The sequence below is a fragment of the Rhinichthys klamathensis genome, unplaced genomic scaffold (assembly GCF_029890125.1).
Source record: "Rhinichthys klamathensis goyatoka isolate OS25496 unplaced genomic scaffold, OSU_Roscu_1.1 h1tg000391l_1, whole genome shotgun sequence".
Classification (NCBI taxonomy): Eukaryota; Metazoa; Chordata; class Actinopteri; order Cypriniformes; family Leuciscidae; genus Rhinichthys; species Rhinichthys klamathensis.
This window is the reverse complement of record NW_026606894.1, coordinates 326,137-349,768: the sequence shown is the minus strand read 5'-3', so window position 1 is coordinate 349,768 and position 23,632 is coordinate 326,137. Positions and strand designations below refer to the sequence as shown.

Below are 23,632 nucleotides of genomic sequence, written 5' to 3'. Positions count from 1 at the left end.
ACTGGCTCAACCAATCGAGTGAGTTTGGGGCGGGGCTGTGTGTTTAGCCAACCAATGGCAGATTAGGGGTGTGTCTATTCAGCCTCTGAGTTATTGATTACTTTTAGCTTCTTAAGGCTTTGTTGTTTAGTACGTCATGCTGGTTAGTTGAGCACTGGTTAATATTACTGCATGAGGTTTCAGAATGCAAATATGTGTGAACATTGTTCAGATTAACAGGGTTATGCAATTGCGCTCGACTGCTAATTTTGTTTTTAATAGTCAATGCTAATACTGATATCTATAGAGCAGGGTGGGCATATATATATATATATATATATATATATATAATGGTAGCAAATGAGATGTACAAAACATAGATGAATTTAAATGAATACTTATTTTATATAATACTTACTCAAAATTCACTTAAAGTAGGCTATCTGTAAACAAAAAAGTCCAACTGGTCAAATTTGGAACAGACACAATATTGTCTAATGATGATAATTATAAAATATCACACAATTTGTTCATGTCTGGAATAAGCAGTTCTTCTTCTAAAAAAAATAAAATTATATATACATATTTATTTGAATATGTAAAAACAATGGTATCATTTTCCAATACGGTTTCATTTGTTAACTAACGAACGAAAAATGAGCTAAACATCTGTACAGTATATTTATAAATCTTTGTTGATAGTTCATAAAAATACAGCTGATCATGTTAGTTCACAGTGCATTGACTAATGTTAACAAATACAACTTTTGATTTTAATAATGTATTAGTAAATGTTGAAATTAACATTCATTTATATTTATAAATGCTGTAGAAGTATTGTTCATTCTTAATTAATTTTAACTAAAGTAGTGAACAAATGAAACCATATTATAAAGTGTAACCAAAAGAAAATGCATTTGTTAATAACTAACAAAACCATTTGTAAGCCAGTGTAGACGTTCAATGCAATTTCCACCAATCCAACACAGACTCCAGTTGATCTGGCAGTGTGTGTTACACCTGAGAGAGTGTGTTCTGGGTGAATGTGAACATAGTAAACACAGTGTTACTATAGTAAACTCATCAATTACTCCTTAAAGTCGGCTTGAATTTGGTTGTGGCCGAATATAAACCCCAAACATGAAGAAAGCTGCAGTTCTGAATGTTCAGTGTTCATATTATCAGATTTTTTTTGTTGTTAAAAACCTCATAGTATTTTACCCAATTTATGGTAACGCTTGAAAATGTGGGATCTATACCAGATATAACCCTGTTATAGTTGTCATCCCTAAATGTAAACTGAGTGGTGAAGATTGTAATGACACTCGGACGCTGTGAATTCAACGAATCTTGTTGTGTTGAACATGAACCATTTGATAAGTTATTACTTTTTTTTTACTGTATTCCTCCTAGAACACTGAATAAAACTCTTTTTAAGTTATTGGATGCATTCAGTTATCAATATCAGGAAAAAAGCACTCTTGAAAATTCCCAAAAAATAATTTATTTTCATATAAATAACAGCAGATGTTACTTGTAATAAATTAGACAATATAAATAGAAAGACTCCATAGCTTGACAATGTACTGCAGACTATATTTGTGTTACATTGAGTTTATGATGATGATCGCTGGAACTGTTTTGCAGGAATATAGCGTCTTCGATATTAACCAAATTCCCAAGTCTAGACTGAAAAAAAACTACAGAATTATATAAAAAAAAGAAAATTATTGATATATCGTAAAAAGCTATGCAATAATTGCGTCATCTAAATCGCCAACACCTTATAAAACAATAATCTCCATGAATTTCATATCAAATAAATAGTAAAAGATTGTGCTTCAGCAAGACCAAGAGAGATATTAACCTCTCGTCTTCAAGTGCAGTTTAGCTGCCAAACTCCGAAGAGCTGCTTTTGTGTGTTAAACGTGACCTCTGACCCCTGTGTGACCCAGACCCTTATCAGGGGCGCCGCTAATGGGGAGGGGGGAGTTAGGATTATTCTAAGGGCCCACGCACTTTTAGGCCCCCAGAGATCGACATTAGCCGCGTTTCTACCGAAATTACCCGGAACAATTTGTCTCAGGAACTTTTTTTTACCCCAGACCTGTTGCCGTGAAGTACCGTGAAGATTAGGCCATTCGTTTGGTGACGTGACTTAACAGTTCCCGCTGGATTTCATCCTCTTAATTTAAGTTTAATAAAGCCTGAACCTCGTCGTCGGTCCATAGGTCGTATTTTTTAAACTCCATTGTTGATTCGAATAGAGAGCCTAAAGGTGATGATACACAGGGCAACATTTTGAGCAATGTTGCTGGGCAATGTTGCCGTCAACGGGCAACCAGATGAGACACAGGGCCCACGACCGATCTAAATTATCCAGATAGAAATGTATTGCCCATTTTCAATGGGAAAGTGCCCAAGCAACAATCGCTCGGCAAGATTGCCCAGCAACATTGCTCAAAAAGTTGCCCCGTGTATCATCACCTTAAGTCCCTCCCCTTCCGGTCGACCACCATGGGACCTTATTTCGGAAAAATATTGCATGGTAGTCAATGGCGAGAGACAACAAATATTTTAATCTCATTTGAATTGTGCCCTGAATTACACATATGATGTTTGTCAATTTAAAAGATGCATTTTAAAGTCAAGAAAGTCGCAGTTTGATGTAAAACTGTTGAGGTATAAGACTGTGAAAATACGTAATTACAAAGACTACAAACCCCAAAGGCGCACATTTTCTCTCAATGAATGAAGCTAACTTTACTGAAGATTTACTGAGACTGTTTGACCGTTATAATCGTAACGTTACGCCGTCATGCCTGAGTGTTTTGTACCAGACTGAACACACACGAGCAACGGATCTCGCTCGTTGTTTCGCTTCCCGGGAGATGTAGTTCATTGAGCGATTTCCACATAAAACTAAATGTTACTCTTCTGTTTTATGACAAACTGCGACTTTCTTGACTTTCATAATTAGCTTTTAAATTGACAAACATCATGTGTGTAATTCAGGGCACAGTTCAGACGGAATAAAAAGATAAGTTGTCTCTCGCTATTGACTAGCATACATATTTTTTCCGAAATAAGGTCCCGCCATGAGCCGGAAGCGGAGGGGAGGCAAACAACTGTTATTGCACGCACCGCGACAGATGGTGGTTGAAATAAAAATGCTGCGTGGAGTCAACCAATCAAAATGCGGCATTAACTCGACCGACCAATCAGCATGTTCAGCGCCCAAGTCCCACCCCTGAAAGTTCTTATTTTTAAATGTAATATTACTCTATCGGCGCGACGGCGCCCCTGGCTCAGTCCACAGTGTGCGAGTCGAGTCTAGATGTTGGCGTCCAGCATCTCCAGGAAGAGTTTGTGCATGGGCACGCGTCCCTGCGCGTGTATCCGGCTGAAGGAGCGCGCGGCCCGGTGTGCCGTCTGTCGGAGCAGCGGCAGCGTCATCAGGAGTCTCCCGGCCCGGTGCGGCTCTGCCGGTCTCTGCGCGCTCTCGTACTCCTGGAGCGCCTCGTGGAGCCCGTCCTGGAAGCACTGCACTGCGTCTGCGCACTCCACGTTCTCTGCGTCTGGAAGACAACCATCGGCAAGGTCATTTACCACATCCGATTGAGTGTTAAACACTCTGTTGTGTTTGCTCAAAACTGCGCCGACTCCCATTGTTGATGCTTAATGGACTAGACTAGAGCACATCTATTTGGTCACGCTCTTCAGATCTTTCTGTGTCGAGAGCAAAAACAATAGTTTTCCCCAGTGACATCTATTTGGAAAATCGTCAGCAAGGTCATATACGACATCCGATTGAGTGTTAAAGTCGAGTCACATTTATTTATATAGCGCTTTTTACAATACAGATTGTTTTAAAGCAGCTTTACAGAGATAACAGGAAAATAATGCAACAAAGTTTGTTTCTAGAAGAAAAAAGTGTCACAGTCCAGCTTAAGTAATGCTGCGTTCCAGGCAGGTTTTTGAGCACGTAAATCACGACTTCAAATCACGACTTTGTAGCATTCCAGGCCAGTCACGCCAAACTACCTGAGCGCAATATACATACTTATTGTTTCAGACACATAACATTGTAATACATAATCGTGTGTGTATATACATACTTATTGTTTCAGACACATAACATTGTAATACATAATCTTGTGTGTATTATTATCATTATTATTATATTATTAATTTGACTGCAACGTTATATTGTCCTAAAGTGTATTCTCACTGTGTACCGCCTGCAGAAACACTGCATCCATAGGGGCTGCCATTGTTGTTTTGTATGGTTTTGCGGGCTATGTGACGTCAGAACTCGTAACTGGGAGTACATCGATCTAGTACGAGTTCACGGGTGGGAAGTCACGGGTTTGACTGCCGTTCCAGTGCACTTTCACGGGTATAAGGTTGGAAAAACACGGGTTACAGGTTGCCTGGAACGCGGCATTAGTTCACTGATTTTGTTGTAAAAAAGTTATTAATTTAGTTCATATATATATATATATATATAGCCACTCTGGAGAAATGATGTCATTGTCCAGCTCAGTTCAGTTCTCTAATATAATGGTGTTAATGCAGGCAGATCAATAATATTGTTGAATATTAAAATAAATGTCCCCAACTAAGCAAGCTAAAGGCAACAGTGGCAAGGAACCAAAACTCAATCAGTGACAGAATGGAGAAAAACGAACGGCTCCTCTGGCCAACGAACGAACAGAGTATGATTATGATTATGATTCAGGCAGAATTACAGGTCAGAAGTCAGATTGGATCTGAACATTCAGAATATTTTCCAGTTCCATCTGGTTGAAGGTCGGAGTATGGAGACGAGTTTGTTGAGGATCAGTGCCGATGACTGACACACTGTTGTGTTTGCTTAAAACTCCAGCGACTCCTATTGTTGATGCTTAATGGACTAGAGCACATCTATTTGGTCACGCTCTTCAGATCTTTCTGTGTCGAGAGCAAAAACAATAGTTTTCCCAGTGTTGTCTGACTCGAATCTGCCCTGTGGTCAGATGCAAGCTGGGAGACACGGCTAATGGTTTATTGATCTGTGCTCTGGACTGCTAGATCCCTATTGATTGTTTTTGAGTCTGAGACTGAAAATGGGAACTAAAATGAAGTAGAATGAATTGCTATCATGCAAACCAGATATAGAGAGTTTAGGAAATCCCTGGACGCCTCTTAAGCAGCATCAATACAACCATAAACGCATATAAACCACTCAATTCATTAAAACATAACTTCAAATACAGTCAAACTTCTGACATGCTGAATTTATATAATCATATACCTTATAAACGTATAACCTTTCGATCTAAAGACGTTGCTTCAGTGCTTGAAATGGTTTTGTAAAATAATGTTATATTATAACGATTCTCTGAATATATATATATATATATATATATATATATATATATATGTTTCGTATAACTATTATAATATGTTTAATAATATAAATATGATAGTATAGTATTTTTTCTGTAATTTTAAATATAACATAAAATATAACATTTTTAGTCATCTATAATTAGATAATTAGCTTTGTATAATAATATACAATTATAATAATGCATTTCTATAACGATTCTCTGAATATATATATATATATATGTTTCGTATAACTATTATAATATGTATAATAATATAAATATAATAGTATAATATTTTTTCTGTAATTTTAAATAGAACATAAAATATAAAAATTTTAGTCATCTATAATTAGATAATAAGCTTTGTATAATAATATACAATTATAATAATGCATATTAATATATATATATAGGTTTCTATTATATATATATATATATTGAATTTTGATAACATTTTAATATATATATATATATATATAGGTTTCTATTATATATATATATATTGAATTTTGATAACATTTTAATATATATATATATATGTTTCGTATAACTATTATAATATGTATAATGTAAATATAATAGTATAATATTTTTTCTGTAATTTTAAATATAACAAAATATAAAATTTTTAGTCATCTATAATTAGATAATTAGCTTTGTATAATAATATACAATTATAATAATGCATTTCTATAATGATTCTCTGAATATATATATATATATATATATATGTTTCGTATAACTATTATAATATGTATAATAATATAAATATAATAGTATAATATTTTTTCTGTAATTTTAAATATAACATAAAATATAAAAATTTTAGTCATCTATAATTAGATAATTAGCTTTGTATAATAATATACAATTATAATAATGCATATTAATATATATATATAGGTTTCTATTATATATATATATATATTGAATTTTGATAACATTTTAATATATATATATATATATAGGTTTCTATTATATATATATATTGAATTTTGATAACATTTTAATATATATATATATATATGTTTCGTATAACTATTATAATATGTATAATAATGTAAATATAATAGTATAATATTTTTTCTGTAATTTTAAATATAACATAAAATATAACAGTTTTAGTCATTATCTATAATTGGATAATTAGCTTTGTATAATAATATACAATTATAATAATGCATTTCTATTAATATATATATAGGTTTCTATTATATATATATATATATATGATATATATATTGAATTTTGATAACATTTTAATATATATATATATATAATGTATATAAAAAATATTTTTAGCCTTTACATTGGAGGATCTGTTGAAGTGTAGAGTTATTGGTCAAGTATACCTGAGTTGGCCAGAGCCATGGCTTTGAGCGTGAGCATCTCCTCCTGGCTCAGGCTCATCTGCTGGTATCTGACGGCCAGGTGTCGGAGAGCCGTGTAGAGGTCCGGCAGTCCCACGGCTCGGCTCTGGCTCTCGCTCAGGCGCAGGTTCTCCGCAAACTGAAGCTCGTCGGCCGAGGCCTGAGATCTCCACACCACGTTCAGGACCAGCGTCTCCATCCAGCCGCTCTGGAGCAAAGCCATCTGATCCACCAGAGACAGGCCAGAGAATCCTGAAGCAGAGAGATGTGTTTAAAGGTATAAATCAGGACTGTCAAAGACAATTCAAGCACCACTTTCTTGGTTTTGAAGGACTACAATCAGAGATCTCACTTGTTAAATAATACCTTTGTTATCTTTCAAATTCAAAAAAAAAGGTAAATGGATCAATAAAAATAAACTGATAAACAAAATGGAAAGTGCAGCAGATGAAAAAAGACTATGACAAAGATATCGCTTTCTTATTCAAACTGATTTTTTTTTCCTCGTGAATATATGATCGACCTGAAGAAAGCTGTATCATATGCTTGGATATTTAGATCACGCTCATAGCCATGCGAAATGGCTCTATCTATATCAGACGGGCTGCGGCGTTCATTTTGATTTTCATTTTATCAATAAAATTAAAAGCAAATTTCACTTATATTTTCTTTTTTAATAATTCAAGCACTTTTAAAGTACCTTTTAATAAATATGAATGTTTTCAAGGGTTTTCCAGGACTTAAATTTCAAAAAGCCAAATTCAAGCACTTTAAAGGGGTGGTATAATGTCCTTTTCAGAAGATGTAAAATAAATCTCTGATGTCCCCAGAGTGTGTGTGTGAGGCTTAAGCTCAAAACACCCCACACATATTTTTATATAGCATGTTAAAGTTGTCACTTTTTGAGGGTTAGCAAAAACACAACGTTTTGTGTCTGGCCCTTTAAATGCAAATGAGCTGCTGCTCCCGACACAGTGGGCAGAGCTTCAAGAGCTTGCGTGTGTTAGTAGCTGCGATTACCTCACGCAGACATACGCTAAAATGTCAGAAACTGTTCTCTTTCAAACATTCGCTCGGTATCTCACTATGGGAACGCCTCTGAGCGTGACAGATCTGGAAGTACCAATCACACCACGTCTGTCAGTTGACAGACCAATCACCACAGTGATGCGGGAGTCCCACCTCCCTCATATAACCCACTGCCAGTGGTCCCTACTTCATTCTTCGATCTCTTCCCCGTGAAGATCAAAATTGGAAGCTTTCCTTCAGTTGGACCTGTCTTCAAAATAGTTGTTTAACTGTTCTAAGACGAGCCGTCGAGGTACGTCACCGAACGCAGCTATTTTTTGTTAGCAGGTCTTTTACCACTGTAACGGTGATTTTTTTATTTGATTCTGGTATACCACGAGAATTAACGTGTTACGGCGAATTCTCTTGGATATTCCTTTCTTCTGAGTTACACGTTGTGGTGAGCTTGGATACGGTTATTATTATTATGGCAACTGCAAGTTCTGCAAGCGGCGGTCCGAAAGCAGAAACTTCACGTCCGTGTGCGTGCGGTTCGATGATTTCAGGCAAGGATCTTCATCCTTTGTGCATCGCATGCCTGGGGGTTAGACACGCTCAGGCAGCCCTCGCTAACCCCGAGGGCTGTCCTCACTGTTCTCTCTTCCCGTCGAGGGTGCTAGAGAGAAGAGTGCGAGTCGCGGCCACTAACAAGGGAGATCCCTGCTTTTCTCCGCCGCCCGCGGAGGAGGCTAAAAAGCCCCCTGCGTCATGCAGCTGGGGCGAATTTATGGACGAGGTCTCCCCCCAACTACCTCCCCTTTTTGGATCCTTTACGGATGTAAGAGAGGAGGACGATGAGGACGACGAGGCCATCGATCATCTGTTGGAGGACGATGGTGAGGAGGATGACGACGATGCGATCCTCCTGCCGAATCCCTCCCGGCCAGGCAGCGCGTTAAGCGAAGGTTCACCCTCCCCGGCTCAGGGGGAGCTCGACCTACTGGTAATGTGCCGGAGGGCGGCGGCGAAACTCTCCATAGACTGGCCGTCGCAGCAGACGGGCCAGGGGACGGAGAGAGATCTCTATGACGGCAAGAGACTGCCGGCACGTGCCCTACCAGCTAAACAGCTCATTCCAGCGGTCCCCGCGTGCGTTTCAGAAATGAAACGTTTCTGGGATAAGCCCTGTTCACACAGGGTTCCTGTAAAGGGATTTTCTAGGCTGGATGTGGATAAAATGGAGGAGTTAGGGATGTCAAATTCCCCTCCTGTCGAGCTGTCAGTGGCACATCATCTCCACCCTAACCGCAGGGCAGCCTTTTCCTCGGCTTCAGCTTCACTGCCAGGACGCACTGAGCGTCTAACAGCCTCAGTGTTTCAGAAGATTTATCGCTCTTCTGCACTGGCAGTGAGGGCTCTTAATGCCACCTCTCTCCTCACTGCTTATCAAGCAGAGCTTATGGAAGAGATGGGGAGGCAAATGGATGCTGGGACACCAAACCCAGCCCTCTGGGAGGAGATTTGCGTTATTGCAGATCTGAACCTGAGAACTTCCAGAGGTGCGGTCCAGAGCTGTGGCCGCAGCATGGGCCTAGCAGTGGTCGGCGAGCGAGCTCTCTGGCTGGGGCTGTCAGGGCTGTCAGACAGAGAGAAGGCTGACTTCTTGGATGCTCCGGTTGAGCCCAAAGCTCTTTTCGGGGCATCGGTCACTGCTATGCGACAAAGGTGTGATCAAAAGAAACAAGAGGGTGAGGCTTTCCAAACCTGCCTCCCTCGCAGATCCACCGTTAAGGTTTCTCAACCACCACGATCCAGGTTTGATGCCCCCCAGCAGAGAGGTCGGTCAGACTTCAGAGGCCCTAGACCTTCTCAGCCTCACCAGACTGAGCCACAGTCTAAGTCAGCTCAGCCGAGGGGAAAACCTTCCTTTGCAGCGGCTGCAGCCAGACACCGACCAGCAAACCCTCAGGGAGGGAAGAAACGGCGAGCAACCTAATATTATATCAGGTTCAAAAAGAAGGGATGAGCAACAGCACTCACGGAGTATCTGTTGTTATCCTCCCTCAAAGAGAGCGGTCATTTTCTCCCCCTCCCGCCAAGAGAAGGCGTCGGACACGGGAATTGTTCAAAGAAAAAAGTTACCCTATGACCGGTTCAGTTGTGAAGTTTGCACAAGTTCTCCCAGTGCCTCACAGAAAAGCACCAGTTCCCCCAGTGCCTCACAGAAAAGTTTCCCTCCCTCCACCCACGGGGTTAAAACAGAGGGCAGAGGGCTGTTTTCTGAAAGATATGTGTGCTGTGAAAATAATAAACACGTTCCCTGTGCATCCAGGCAGTGGGCCGAGGGCACAGCAATGTTTGAAAATAAAAACACACACAAAAAAATAATAATTCCAAATCAGAGCTGCAGTCCCCAGCTCCACTGCTAGATGGCGCCGCTGCGTCACTAGTGGACGAGAGCTGCTGCGGCCCGCTCTCTGCACACGCAGAGAGCTGGCGCGCATGCGCAGTACACCCCTGGGTTTTATCCACAATAAGCCGGGGTTATCGTCTGCAATTTGCTGTAAAACCTCCACTTTTCAACAGTGTGTTACTGTCAACAGCAGAAGGGGAGTCAGCTCAGATTATGGAGGAAGAAATAACCTCTTTATTGAACAAAAGAGCTATTCGAGTTGTGCCGCCGGAGAACAGCCATCTAGGTTTTTACTCCCGGTACTTTGTCATTCCCAAGAGAGGGGGGGGGGTCTCCGTCCTATTCTGTATTTACGGAACCTCAACAAACACCTCAGAAAATACAGGTTCAAAATGTTGTCCTTAAAAACGTTATCTCAAATTATTCGTCCCAAGGACTGGCTTACGTCAGTCGATCTGAAACATGCATATTTTCACATAAGCATCTACCCGGCGCACAGAAAATTCCTCAGATTTGCCTATCGAGACACAGCCTACGAGTTTTTGACAGTCCCGTTCGGTTTGTTTCTGGCTCCCAGAGTTTTCAGCAAATGTGTGGAAGCAGCGCTCACACCGCTGAGAATAATGGGTCTAAGAGTGTCAACATATTTGGACGATCTGCTGCTGTGCATGCCGTCATGGCAACAGGCAGAGAGAGAGACACAAATGCTTGTGTCTCATTTGGAGAGCTTAGGTTTCAAGATAAACGAAACAAAAAGCTGCTTGGTGCCTACACAAGAGATAATTTACCTGGGTCTCAGACTGAACTCGGACCTTTATCAAGCTTTTCTGTCCGAAGAGCGCATCAGGTCAATTCGCGGCTGTCTATCCCTTTTTCAGAAAGGAAACAGAGTTCCATTCAGACTCTGTTTACGTCTTCTAGGGCTGATGGCCTCGACAGTTTCTGTCATTCCACTGGGACTGTTGCGAATGAGGGAGTTTCAGAACTGGAAGGCGGCGCAGGGTTTGTGTCCAAAACGCCATCTCAACCGCAAGGTGATAGTGACGTCACGCTGCATGCGCGCTCTCCGTCAGTGGAGAGATCGCTCATTTCTCGAGTCAGGGACTCCGCTGGGAGCAGTTTCTCTGAGAAAGGCGGTTACAACGGATGCGTCGCTCACAGGTTGGGGTGCAGTGTGCGAGGGCAGGATAGCGAAGGGGAAATGGCCCATCTCGCTACAAAACGCACACATAAACTTCCTGGAACTGTTAACAGTTTTTCTGGCACTGAAACATTTTGTGCGGTTCTTAAGGAACCACCACATTTTGATCAGGTCAGACAACACAACGGCGGTGGCATACATAAATCGCCAGGGAGGCACACGTTCCCATCTGCTTCACAGTCTGGCACAGAAAATTATCGTGTGGAGCGTGAAGCATTTTCATTCACTACGGGCAACCCATGTCCCGGGAATAATGAATGTGGGGGCGGATCTCCTGTCCAGAGGAAATCCTCTGTATGGAGAATGGACTCTCCACCCTCAGGTAGTGAGCCAGTTGTGGGAGAGGTTCGGCCAGGCTGCCGTAGATCTCTTCGCCTCGCACGAAAACACTCAATGTCCTCTATTCTTCTCTCTGGCGAGAGACGGTGCGCCTATGGGTGTGGATGCTCTAGCGCACCCGTGGCCAAACGCACTTCTGTACGCGCTTCCGCCACTAAGTCTGATATTTCCAACTTTAAGAAGGGTAAGAGAGTACGGTCACTCAGTCATAATGATTGCCCCGAACTGGCCGAGAAGTTGTGGTTGACGGAGATAATTCAACTCCTTTGCGACCAGCCTTGGCCTCTCCCGTTGCGCAGGGACCTTCTCTCACAAGCGCGCGGGGAGATCTTTCACCCAGCCCCAGACAAAGTGGCTCTTTGGGCCTGGCCCGTGAGAGGTTAAACTTGAGAGTGACGGGTTTGCCTCCGGGTGTGATTGAAACAATTCAGAATGCACGAGCGGCTTCAACGCGCTCTGCATATGATCGGAAATGGACTGTGTTTGAACGATGGTGCGCACAAAAACACATTGTTCCTTTTCTCTGTTCTGTGGCGGATGTGTTATGTTTTCTGCAGGAACTTTTGGATAAGGGCAGAGCCTTTTCAACTGTTAAGGTTTATCTTGCCGCAATTTCTGCGTGTCATGTGGGGGTTGACAGAAACACTATAGGTCAACACCCGCTTGTATGCAGGTTTATGAGAGGTGCGCGACGTTTGAACAGGGTTTCAAAGCCATTGATTCCGCCGTGGGATCTGTCTGTGGTCCTTAACGCACTATCTCAGCCCCCTTTTGAGCCAATAGAGAGTGTTGAATTAAAGCTCCTTTCACTAAAGGCTGCTTTATTATTGGCTCTTTCGACCGCAAAGCGGGTTAGTGAACTTCACGCGCTATCGGTTCATAACTCTTGTATGCAGTTCGCTATGGATTACTCGAGAGTAACTCAAAACGAATCCAGCGTTTGTGCCTAAAGTTAGCGAGTCAGCTCTCGCCTGTAAACAGGTGGATTTACTGGCTTTCCATCCGCAGCCTTTTTCCTCGTCAGAGGATGCGCGGCTTCATTGCTTGTGCCCTGTCCGTGCGTTGCGTCATTATGTGGACAGAACGAAAGCACTAAGGAAGAGTAATCAGTTGTTTGTTTCATGGGCTGATTCTCATAAAGGGAAACCTATTTCGCGTCAGCGCCTGTCCCACTGGGTAGTGGAAGCTATTATATTATGTTATAATGGCATGGGTCTCTGTCCTCCGGAAGGGCTGAAGGCTCATTCTACCAGAGGTTTGGCTACCTCATGGGCACTGTTTAAGGGCGTTTCAGTTCAGGACATATGTGCAGCAGCAAGCTGGGCTTCGCCTCACACTTTTGTCCGATTTTATAGAATGGATGTCACTGAGCCATCACTGGCTCATTCCGTCTTAAGTGTGTAAAAACAAAACAAAAAAAAAACACACACACACACACACTCATTATGGAGTGTTATGTCGCATACATCACTGAGTTGGTTGACATGCCTGCTTCAGGGAAGCATATCTGCAATACGGGAGTTGTCTATATCCCATAGTGAGATACCGAGCGAATGTTTGAAAGAGAACTTTAGGTTACTTACGTAACCCCGGTTCTCTGATAACATGAGTGAGGTATCTCACCACACGTCCCTCCTTGCAGTGCACGGAGAAGAGATATGCAGAGAATGAAGTAGGGACCACTGGCAGTGGGTTATATGAGGGAGGTGGGACTCCCGCATCACTGTCGTGATTGGTCTGTTAACTGACAGACGTGGTGTGATTGGTACTTCCAGATCTGTCACGCTCAGAGGCGTTCCCATAGTGAGATACCTCACTCATGTTATCAGAGAACCGGGGTTACGTAAGTAACCTAAAGTTCTGCCTTTTATGTTTAAACCGGAGTCAGACAAAGATGGAGAGACTAAGAAGAAGTGACAACACGTAGAATGCAACAGGACGTCTCTGAATGGTTAGTTGATGAATTTATGTTGATGATGTGAAGTTAACTATCTTCAATTAGCATATTCTGTCATGATAATCTATAAATCGCTCGTATAGGAACTGTTGTGAGATGCACACAGAGTGACTTTCTATTGCATGTGAAAAGACGGATGCGACAGTTTGATCTGACTCACAAATGAGCTCGACTACAACAACTCTTCCTCTTCTCAACATGGACTCCGTGTTCCCGGGGGCGGGGTTTATGCTAATTTTAGGGTTGGTGATGTCACTAACCCGGAGGAATGTCGTGTAGTTCTACCAACCGTTTGTTGTAGTCCTTTTCTTTAAAAGCAAATATCTTCCTTTGCTTTGAACTTTGAGCGTTGTAACTTTGCAGATGTTTTTTATGCTCAAACAGCAACATCACACACTAACTAAAGTTAGAAAAGTGAAATCATAATCAACCACCCCTTTAAGAAACCTTGTACGAACCCTGATATATTGAGCACAGAAACATCTAAATGTGTACCTGGGATGTGTTTAGCCCAGCCAATCATAACCAGGAGCTCCCTGTTTAGAAGGTCACATAAGGTCATCAGTGTTTTAAGGTCACTGTCAGGGGTCGCGGGGTCAGGAGTGGCTCGCAGAGGAGCCGGTTCACACACCAGCAGCTGAGAGATCACTTTGTTTCCTGGAAAGGAAAAGATGATGCTTTATTGATGAAGTTAAACCCTTAATCAGGTTAAATCCTCAACCACACATAATCCAATGACGACACTGTCTCTAATACTCAGAGTTATGCTCAGTCCCTCGCTGTGTGTGTTCATATTAAAGATGTACAAGTGGTTAGCAAAGGCTATTGTAATGAATGTTGGTCCGTGTGTGTGTGTGGTGAGACTCACTGATTGGTTTGCTTGGATGTGTGTAAGGTGTTTTGGTGAAGAGAGAGAGTGCCGAGTCGGCTCTGCGCTTGTACTTCTGCCGGCCTCCTCTGACGCGGTCCATGCGCACACCTGGACAGGTACGGGGAAATCAACTCCTTATTTCAAGCTAGTTTCTTCTTGTTTACTATTCTTGTCAAGACACCTTTACTAAAACATAAAAAGACATGCACTGTGTCCAAACATACTGTATGTTTCCATCAGAAGTTGAAAATTTAACTTGTGCGCAAAAAATTGGAATATTGCATAACACATTTGTGAATAAAGCAGCGTTTCAATCTCATGTTCAAGAGAAAAAAATATCTGGAATAAAAATTAAAGTTGCTGCAATCGGGGAAGAAACTGCATGATATCGCGATAAAGCTGTCATGATGTCTAGCGTTCGGATGCTGGTGTTCGGGAACGCGTTCAAATCATTCTGATCACAGACTAAGGCTGTGTCCGAAATCTCCCACTACTCACTATATAGTGAGCTCGCCATTTTGTAGTGCTGTCCGAATGTATAGTGATGATTATTATACCCTATATAGTCCACTCAATGTATCCCAGAATGCATTTTGAAAAGTAGTGTACAACCGATGGTCACTAACCCAAGCCCTACATACCATCATGCATTGCGCTGATCGTAAAAGACCTATCAGCATCATCTTCATCTTTAACTTACAATTTGACGACGTCTCGCTAGCGTAGCAAGAACAGCACGTCGTTTTCTGTGTCTAGAAATCCTGTCTAAAAGCTGTTTTATTAAGAGTTTTATGAGCAAGATATTTGATAACGTAGATCTGTTTTTTTCCCTAATGTCGACAGGCAAGAGAAAACGGTGTGGCGCGAAAATGAAAATATATGAAATATGTGTATTAATTTTATTTATGTTTATAAGTTATAATCATGTGTGGAGTAACGCATTATAACAGAAATGGCCAGAAATGACTTTTAATTTTACAACTTTGGAGAAATAAGCTCAATAAAATGTAATGCATTTATATATAAAAAAATCTATTTAGCCCAGAGCTGGCTCGGCACCAGCTGACAGATGACGGCGCGTTTAAATAGTGCGACAGTAATGACGTAATCAACGGCGCCGAGAGACGCGAGTAGTGTCCGATTGTATGGCAAGCCGTTTTAACTTTTATTCATTTCCAGGATATGAATACTTGATATCAACAATTCAATTTTCACTAGTTAAAATTATAATTATTGATATCAGGAATAATATTTCTACTAGTAACAATGGCAATTTTTGATATCAGGAATTACATTTTCACTAGTAACAATGCTAATTCTTGATATCAACATTTACATTTTCACTAGTTAAAATGATAATTCTTGATATCAACAATTGAATTGCAACTAGTAAAAACTATCATTCTTGATATCTGTAATTGTATTTTCACTAGTGAAATGTCACCATAGGCTGCCATTAAAAATCAATTCTTGATATCAAGAATTTATTTCTTACTAGTTGAAATTCCAATTTCACATATCAGAAATACAATTCTTACTAGTAAAAACCTTTATTTTTGATATCAAGAATTAAATTGTCACTAGTTGAAATGTCTATTCTTGATATCAACAATTGAATTGCTACTAGTGACAATGTTAATTTCTGATATCATGAATGTGATTGTTACTAGTAAGAAAGCCATTTTAGATATCTGAAATAATATTGATATCAGAAATACATTTTCAGATATCAAAAATGAATTTTTTTACTAGTAGCAATTCAGTTGTTGATATCAAGAATAGACATTTAGACTAGTGATAATTTAATTATTGATATCAGGAATTTGCATTTTTACTAGTAACAATGTAATTATTGATATCAAAAATGATATTTCTACTAGTAAGAAATCAATTCTTGATATCAACAATTGATTTTGAATGGCAGTCTATGGTGACATTTCACTAGTGAAAATACAATTGTTGATATCAAGAATTACTTTTTTGATATCAATAATTCAATTGTTGATATCAAAAATGTAATTGTTGATATCAAAAAATGTAATTGTTGATATCAACAATTCATATCCTGGAAATGAATAAAAGTTAAAACGGCTTGCCATACCCGAAAGTGGTGTTTCTATTATGCTGGTGAGCTCACTATATAGTGCTCTACTCCCTACCCCCTACACAGGGGTTAGGGAGTAGTGGTTTGAGTGGAGATTTCGGACACAGCCTTTGACTCCGGAGTTTCAAAACCAACATTTGAGATGCTGCGATGCCATTGGTCCGCTGGTTCATCCAGTTATCCAATCACAGCCTCCGCTGAGGCAACGTCACAAGAGTTTTTGTTGCGCATCGAGGGATTTATTCAGTAAATGTGTTTACGTGCCTCAATTGAGCGCACGTGTTTTTTATGCGCATTTTCAGAATTTATGCATCCAGAGTTTATTTATAAAAGCGAATATAAATAGGTGGATGGAAACATACAAATCTGGGAGTGAAAATCTAATTTAAATCTGGGGGGAAAAAAATTGTATATGCAAAACAAAGAAACCTTATTACATAAAATGAAGAATATGTTTTTAAGATTGTGTTCAATTTCAATATAAGCAGTAACACTTTATTTATTAACAACTGCATTAGTTAACATGAAATAACAATGCAAATAAGCATTTATTAATCTTAGTTAACTTCAACATTTATGTATTAATCAAATCCAAAGTTGCATCTGTTAATTTTATTTAATGGACCTGAGCTAATATGAACAAACAATCAACAGCTGTATTTAATTTACCAACGTGAATATTTAATAAATACAGTAACAAATGGAGGCTTAATGTAAAGCACATGTACGATAGATTGTTAAAGATACTAATATCTTTAGAAATATTGCATAACAAAATGAGCTTTTCCGCTAGTGTAGAATACAGTTTATGGGCACAGGTTATTTGTACCCATGCAAAAGCAAACATCTAAAGATAAAATAGAAGTCATAGCATTGCTGAAATGTAAAAGTGTGACGTTAGAGAGGAACTGACCCTCTCTCATCATGCCGGCACGCAGGCACTTCTGGAAACGACAGGCTTGGCAAGACTTCCTCCGTCTCTTGGTGATCTCGCAGTCATTCACCACAGGACAACTGTACTCGATGTTCCCTGAAACACCAACAGACCAAACTCAATTTACATCCTGCGTAGTGCTTTACTTCTGCGACGGTTTAATTCAGAACCAATGAAAACCGGCAGGGGAGATTCCAGCTCGTGTCAAAGCACAATGCCAACAATTCTCTCAAGTATTTAGTTATTTCATTTAATTTCTTAGTACTTTTTAAATGTCACACCATGGGACACATTTACAGTACTGTTGAGTGAAAACGTGAACAAACATATGTGAAGTCACTGACAAAATTAGTGTTTTCATACTCCATAAATCAGGGCTCCAGACTAACTTTTCCACTGGTTGCACTGGTGCTACCAACTTTCTCAGTTGGTCGCACCAGCATATGATTTGGTCACACCTTTTTTTTTTTTTTTTTGCTACATGCCATGGGATTAATCAATGCATGCTGATGAATAGTGGTTTTAATGGACCAAGGCTAGCAAAGGCTTTCTGGGTTGCAGCAGAAATACCTGTAATATATTAATTCTCATTGCCAAATTTCAGGATTTTCATGGATTTTGGACAGTAATTTTAATCTGTAATTTTAAGCATTTTACATTTGAATTATATACAATCTATCTATTTACATTTGAATCATATTCTATCTATCTATCTGTCTATTATCATCTTTCTATCTTTTAAAAATCATTAAACATTCAAATGTATGCATTACATTTTAAAAGATTAGAGTATTATAATAAACTGATACAGATTTTTCGTTATCAAAGTTTATAGTTGTAACAAAAAGCAGAAATCTCACACTCCTTACCTTCTGCATTTTATAATAATTTCCTTTTCCTCTGTCGAGCGATCATGAGAGTAATCGCTCGACAGAGGAAAATATAACCGCTGAAAAGACGTAGGAGGAAGGTGTTTCGTGAGACCATTTTTATCATTTTTATATGCCTTAATTCGTGAATTCGTAATTGGCGCGTTTCACCATCAGTGTGCAATGCGCGTGACGTCTACGTTCGTCAATAAATAAACTGCACGTGTCTTGCGGAAGAACATTGAGGACGGAACTACTTCTCTCCGTTAATGTCTATGGCGAGTCACGCAGGCACTGGGCTACTCCGCAGCCGAGACGACCCCGGGATAAAATAGTCCGAATATAAACACTTATTATAGGCGTACCGTAGTGATTCAGAATAAGTCAAAAACACGGTTTGGAAAATGGATTCATGATGTAGCCTACTCGTTTATTTTGAACATAAGTTACGGACTGCAGCATCTGATACAACGGCGATCTGTTGCTCAAGCGTCCACTCGCACAAATGCGACCACATAACATTTTAACTCGCACATTCTCAAAAAATGGTCGCATATGCGACCAATTTGGTCGCAGTCTGGAACCCTGCCATAAATATATGTATTTTTTCTTAAAAAGTTGTTTTCCAAAAAAAGTGGCCATTTGTCAACTTATGCTCTGAATACTTCTACAAATCTACGTCTCCTCAGGACACGTCGTTAGTGGATTATTAATAAAAAGCAGAAAGTTATATGCACAACTCTGAGAGCTGCACTGAGTGAGATACTATTTATATATTTGTGTAATCAAACATGAAGTCCATTTGTTCCACGCTTCACAAGCTGAGCTTTCACACAGAAATCCATAGGAGTCCAGACAGAGTTCAAATATTGATTTGCACTGCCTCATAATTTAATAATCATAGCAAGAAGTAGAAAGTTTGTGTTTTCCCAGAGGCTAGTGTATCGACGACTGTTCGACACCCATTAATGGCCGGAGAAGCAAATCCTGCATTTTTTCCCCCATTTCCACAGTTAAGTATGATCAATAGATGTGTGTAAAACACTGACAAGACTCTGTGTGAGCAGAGCATCCATTATGTGATTGAACACTTTATCAATATATTGATATGTTAACACACACACACATACACACACTGCTTACACTTGTACTCTGTCTGCTCAAGGCCAAAGCCAATATCATCCATCTGTCAGAAACATAATTATATATATATAGCGGTCAAAAGTTTGAAAACATTAGTATTTTTAATGTTTTTGAAAGAAGTCTCTTATGCTCATCAAGCCTGCATTTATTTGATCAAAAATACACAAAAAACAGTAATATTATTTTAAAATTTATAAAATGATCACAATTTAAAATATTGGTTTTCTAACTTTAAAATATAATTTATTTCTGTGATCAAATCTGAATTTTCAGCATCATTACTCCAGTCTTCAGTGTCACACGATCCTTCAGAAATCACTCTAATATGATGAATTATTATCAATGTTGGAAACAGCTGATTAATATTATTAACCTGCGATACTTTTACGATTCTTTGATGAATAAAAAGTTAAAAAGAACAGCATTTATTTCAAATATAAATCTTTTGTAACAATATACACTAACATTCAAAAGTTTGGGATTAGTCATTTTTTTCCTTTCTTTTTTGAGATAAATTAATACTTTTATTCAGCAAGGATGTGTTAAATTGATTAAAAGTGATAGTAAAGATTTATATTGTTAGACAACATATCACAGCCGGATTATATTTCATACATATATTTTCAAAATGCGCCAACAATTCTAATTTTAGATAATATATTATACCCTTGCCGCTATTCTATTTATAAAAAATAATTTTCTAACATTAAAGTTTTTTTTTTAAATATTCTATAAAACATATATAAAATAATTATTAATCATTGGCAACAGTTCTATCTTTACATTACCTCATCAAATACCTTTACTTCGTATTATTTGGTTACACTTTATTTTAAGGTGTCCATGTTAGTGTAATTATGCATTTAAGTACTGAGTAATAATAATCAGCTACATGTATATAGAGTTAGAGTTAGGATTAGGGTTATGTTTTGCGTGTAAGTATGCATGAATTATAGTTATTACTGCAGTAACGTGTAATAAGTACACTGTAAAATAAAGTAAAATAACCAAAACCATGTCACATGTATTGAGCTCGGCTTCTGAGGTGCTTTGATTAAAACAGCACACTGAGTCTTCACACACAAATCAATGTCAGACAGATAGTTAGCTCGTGTAATATTGATCATTGCATGCATTCATTAACAGCATAAGCCCCTCTCTCACACACTCCAACACTCATTTTCATTATTAAGTTACTAATTAACATTATGCATTCTCATATAAGTTCATACTGACTTTTATTGTTTTGTGAATATAGTCAAATGTTTTACAGTGTCATTGTTACATATGTTACATGTAGGCTAGTTATAAATTATGCATAACTTATATGCAACTAACCCTGAACCAAACCCTAAGCCTAATCCTCATAACCCTATAGTAAGTACATGTAGTTAATTATTAGTACTTAATGTATAATTACAGTGTACACTTTATTTTGAGGTGTCATTGTTGCAATGTAATTATATATTTAAGTACTGAGTAATATTAATTAACTACATGTATTTAGTATAGGGTTAGGGTTTGGTTGAGGGTTAGTTGCATGTAATTATGCATAATTTACTGTATGGTAAGTATGTAACAAGGACACTGTAAAATAAAGTGTAACCACTTTTGTTGTTTTTTTAGGTGCAGTGCTTACCTTGAATGGTTCTTTTGAAGAAGGCCTTGCACGCCTCGCAGGACGCCACGCCGTAGTGGTAGCCGGACGCGAAGTCTCCGCACACCAGACACAGGCGCTTGGGCCCGGGGTTCAGCGAGGGGATGAAGTCGCTGAGGAGAGACTCTGTGTGTCCCGCCGGGTGGAAGAGCGCCGGGGCGCTGGTGCTGGAGATGGAGCTGGAGCTCACCGGCGAGTCCGGGGTCAGAGACGGGTTTCGGGAGAACACGCTGTAGCCGCTGCTGTCCGACGCGCTCCCGGGGCTGAACGGGGTCGCGCTGCTGTCCAGCCCGAACGACGGGCTCAGCGGGTCGGCTTTGAGCGCCGCGTCGGTCGGGGACGGCGGGTCATCAGAGGTGGACGGATCCAAAAGGCTGATGAGGATTTAAACGGTTAGTTTGTCACTACATTTATACTGAACTAAGAGGTATAACATATTGGTAACACTTTATGTCCTTGTTACACGTTACATACTGTATTAATAACGGTTACACTTTATTTGGTAACGCTTGCTTTTACAGTCCTGTTACCATACTATGTACTTATTATAGTAATTATAACTAGGTACTAACCCTGAACCTACCCCTAACCCATGTACTTACCTTATATTAGCCAGTACTTTCTAGGTAAGTACACTATAAGTACACGTAAGTACTGTACTGTAAAATGAAGCGTTACCCTTTATTTTAAGGTGTAATTATATATTTAAGTACTGAGTAATATTAAGCAACTACATGTACTTACTATAGGGTTAGGGTTTGGTTGAGGGTTAGTTGCATGTAATTATGCATAATTTACTGTTATTGCTACGGTAAGTACATGTAACATATGTAACAAGGACACTGTAAAATAAAGTGTTACCGTAATAACTATAAATTATGCATAATTACATGCAACTAACCATAACCCTATAGTGAATACGCTGACTTTATTAATAATACTCAGTACTCAAATGTGTAATTACAGTGTAACAAGGACACAGATACACTTTATTTTAAGGTGCTCAAGTTACAGTGTGATTATAGATTTAAGGACTGAATATTAATAATTAACTACATATACTCACTCACTATAGAGTTAGGATTAGGGTTTGCTTTATAGTTAATTGTATGTAATTATGCATCCTTTGTAGTTATTACTACAGTAACTACATGTAATATGTGTTACAAGGACACTGTGAAATAGTGTTGCTAAAAAATGTGTAACCAAAATATTTTGATTATTATGACATACTTTAAAAATGAATGTTGAGCCACTCATATATATATATATATATATGAGTGGCACAACATTCATTTTTAAAGTATGTCATAATCTAAATATTTTGGTTACACATTTTTATGTCTATATATATATATATATATATATATATATATATATATATGTATATATAGCAAAACTAAATTATGCCAAAACATGCATAAAGGATACATAAATTCTAGTCAAAATCATTAGAAATGAATTATTGCACAGCTAACGAATATTATCATGCCAGTATACAGTGAAGATACATTTCACAGGAAAGAATTGTCATAAGCATTGCATAGTGATTGTATGATACCTAATGACAAATGAAGCTTTATTTACATATGTGTAATGACATGTAATGTTCAAACCACAAACATCTCAGCCCATTAAAACAGTCACCTGACGCTTAATTACTGGCATTTTACAGAAGAGTTGCAAAAGTGGTTTCACTTTTTAAAACTCTATTACGATGAAAATTATGAAAAGAAAAACTCAAATTATGCTGAATTTATGGTAAGCTTTATTACTGTGAAGTTTACTGCACGTAAACAAAGATACTAATGAAACATGTTCTACAGTGTCGCATTCCAGTTTGGGACAATGATGGTCCTACACTTACTTGTGCTGGTTCAGGAACTGGAAGTTCTCGCTCAGGCAAAAGTCCTTCAGGTCCATCACTACTTTCCCCAGGGATTGTGCGTTTGAAGCGTCGGTGAGCGAGAGATCTGAACGGGACGAGACTGAGAGAGAGACTGAAGAGGACCTCAGGGGGAGCAGGTTTATTTAAGTGATGCTCGGGCTGGGAGGAGTCAAGCTGTCTAATCCAGATGCATGTGATTAAAACCCTATTGATGGATTCTCATAACTGACAGGTCAAATCCTCGAAAACGACAAGCAGGCCAACTGCAAACCACTCGATCAAGGCCAGGCGTTCTGCAAAACAACACATTCACAGGATGCCTTCTAACGGAGAGTTATTTAGATACAATCATGAAAGCAGTGATTGCTCATTTTCATCATTTTTAGGCTACTGAAGTTTTCAGATACTCAGTGTTGTGTGTAAATACATATAAAGACATTCCTTCTCTGCAGTTGACTGCAAACACCAACAAACCACTCCCGCAACATCAAGTCTGCTTCATTTCCCTGTTTCCACTGTTGACC

At 39.0% G+C, this 23,632-nt stretch overlaps 1 protein-coding gene and 1 long non-coding RNA gene across 2 annotated transcripts; one reads left to right on the top strand and one right to left on the bottom strand.

Moving 5' to 3' along the window:
• The first annotated feature begins 935 nt into the window (after positions 1–935).
• LOC130070019 (uncharacterized) lies at positions 936–1,420 on the top strand. Its single transcript, XR_008803829.1, has 2 exons — positions 936–1,009; positions 1,044–1,420. It is a non-coding gene; the product is annotated as an uncharacterized LOC130070019 (long non-coding RNA).
• A 1,857-nt stretch (positions 1,421–3,277) lies between these two features.
• Positions 3,278–23,162, bottom strand: esrrd (estrogen-related receptor delta). The gene is made up of 7 exons (XM_056234252.1): positions 23,088–23,162; positions 21,203–21,594; positions 17,531–17,647; positions 14,511–14,621; positions 14,138–14,299; positions 6,707–6,976; positions 3,278–3,557 (listed from the first exon to the last, which is right to left on the bottom strand). The coding sequence occupies exons 1-7, from the start codon at positions 23,141–23,143 to the stop codon at positions 3,313–3,315; spliced, it is 1,353 nt and encodes a 450-aa protein (XP_056090227.1). The 5' UTR covers positions 23,144–23,162; the 3' UTR covers positions 3,278–3,312.
• Positions 23,163–23,632: the final 470 nt, after the last annotated feature.

Bases quoted from the DNA above. Each gene is read 5' to 3' on its own strand.
- esrrd (XM_056234252.1), bottom strand. From the start codon at position 23,143: ATGGACCTGAAGGACTTTTGCCTGAGCGAGAACTTCCAGTTCCTGAAC. The intron at 21,595-23,087 runs GTAAGTGTAGGA...AATCCTCATCAG, and splicing joins CAGTTCCTGAACCAGCACAA to CCTTTTGGATCCGTCCACCT. The intron at 6,977-14,137 runs GTACACATTTAG...TCTCTGCTTCAG, and splicing joins CTGGGCTAAACACATCCCAG to GATTCTCTGGCCTGTCTCTG.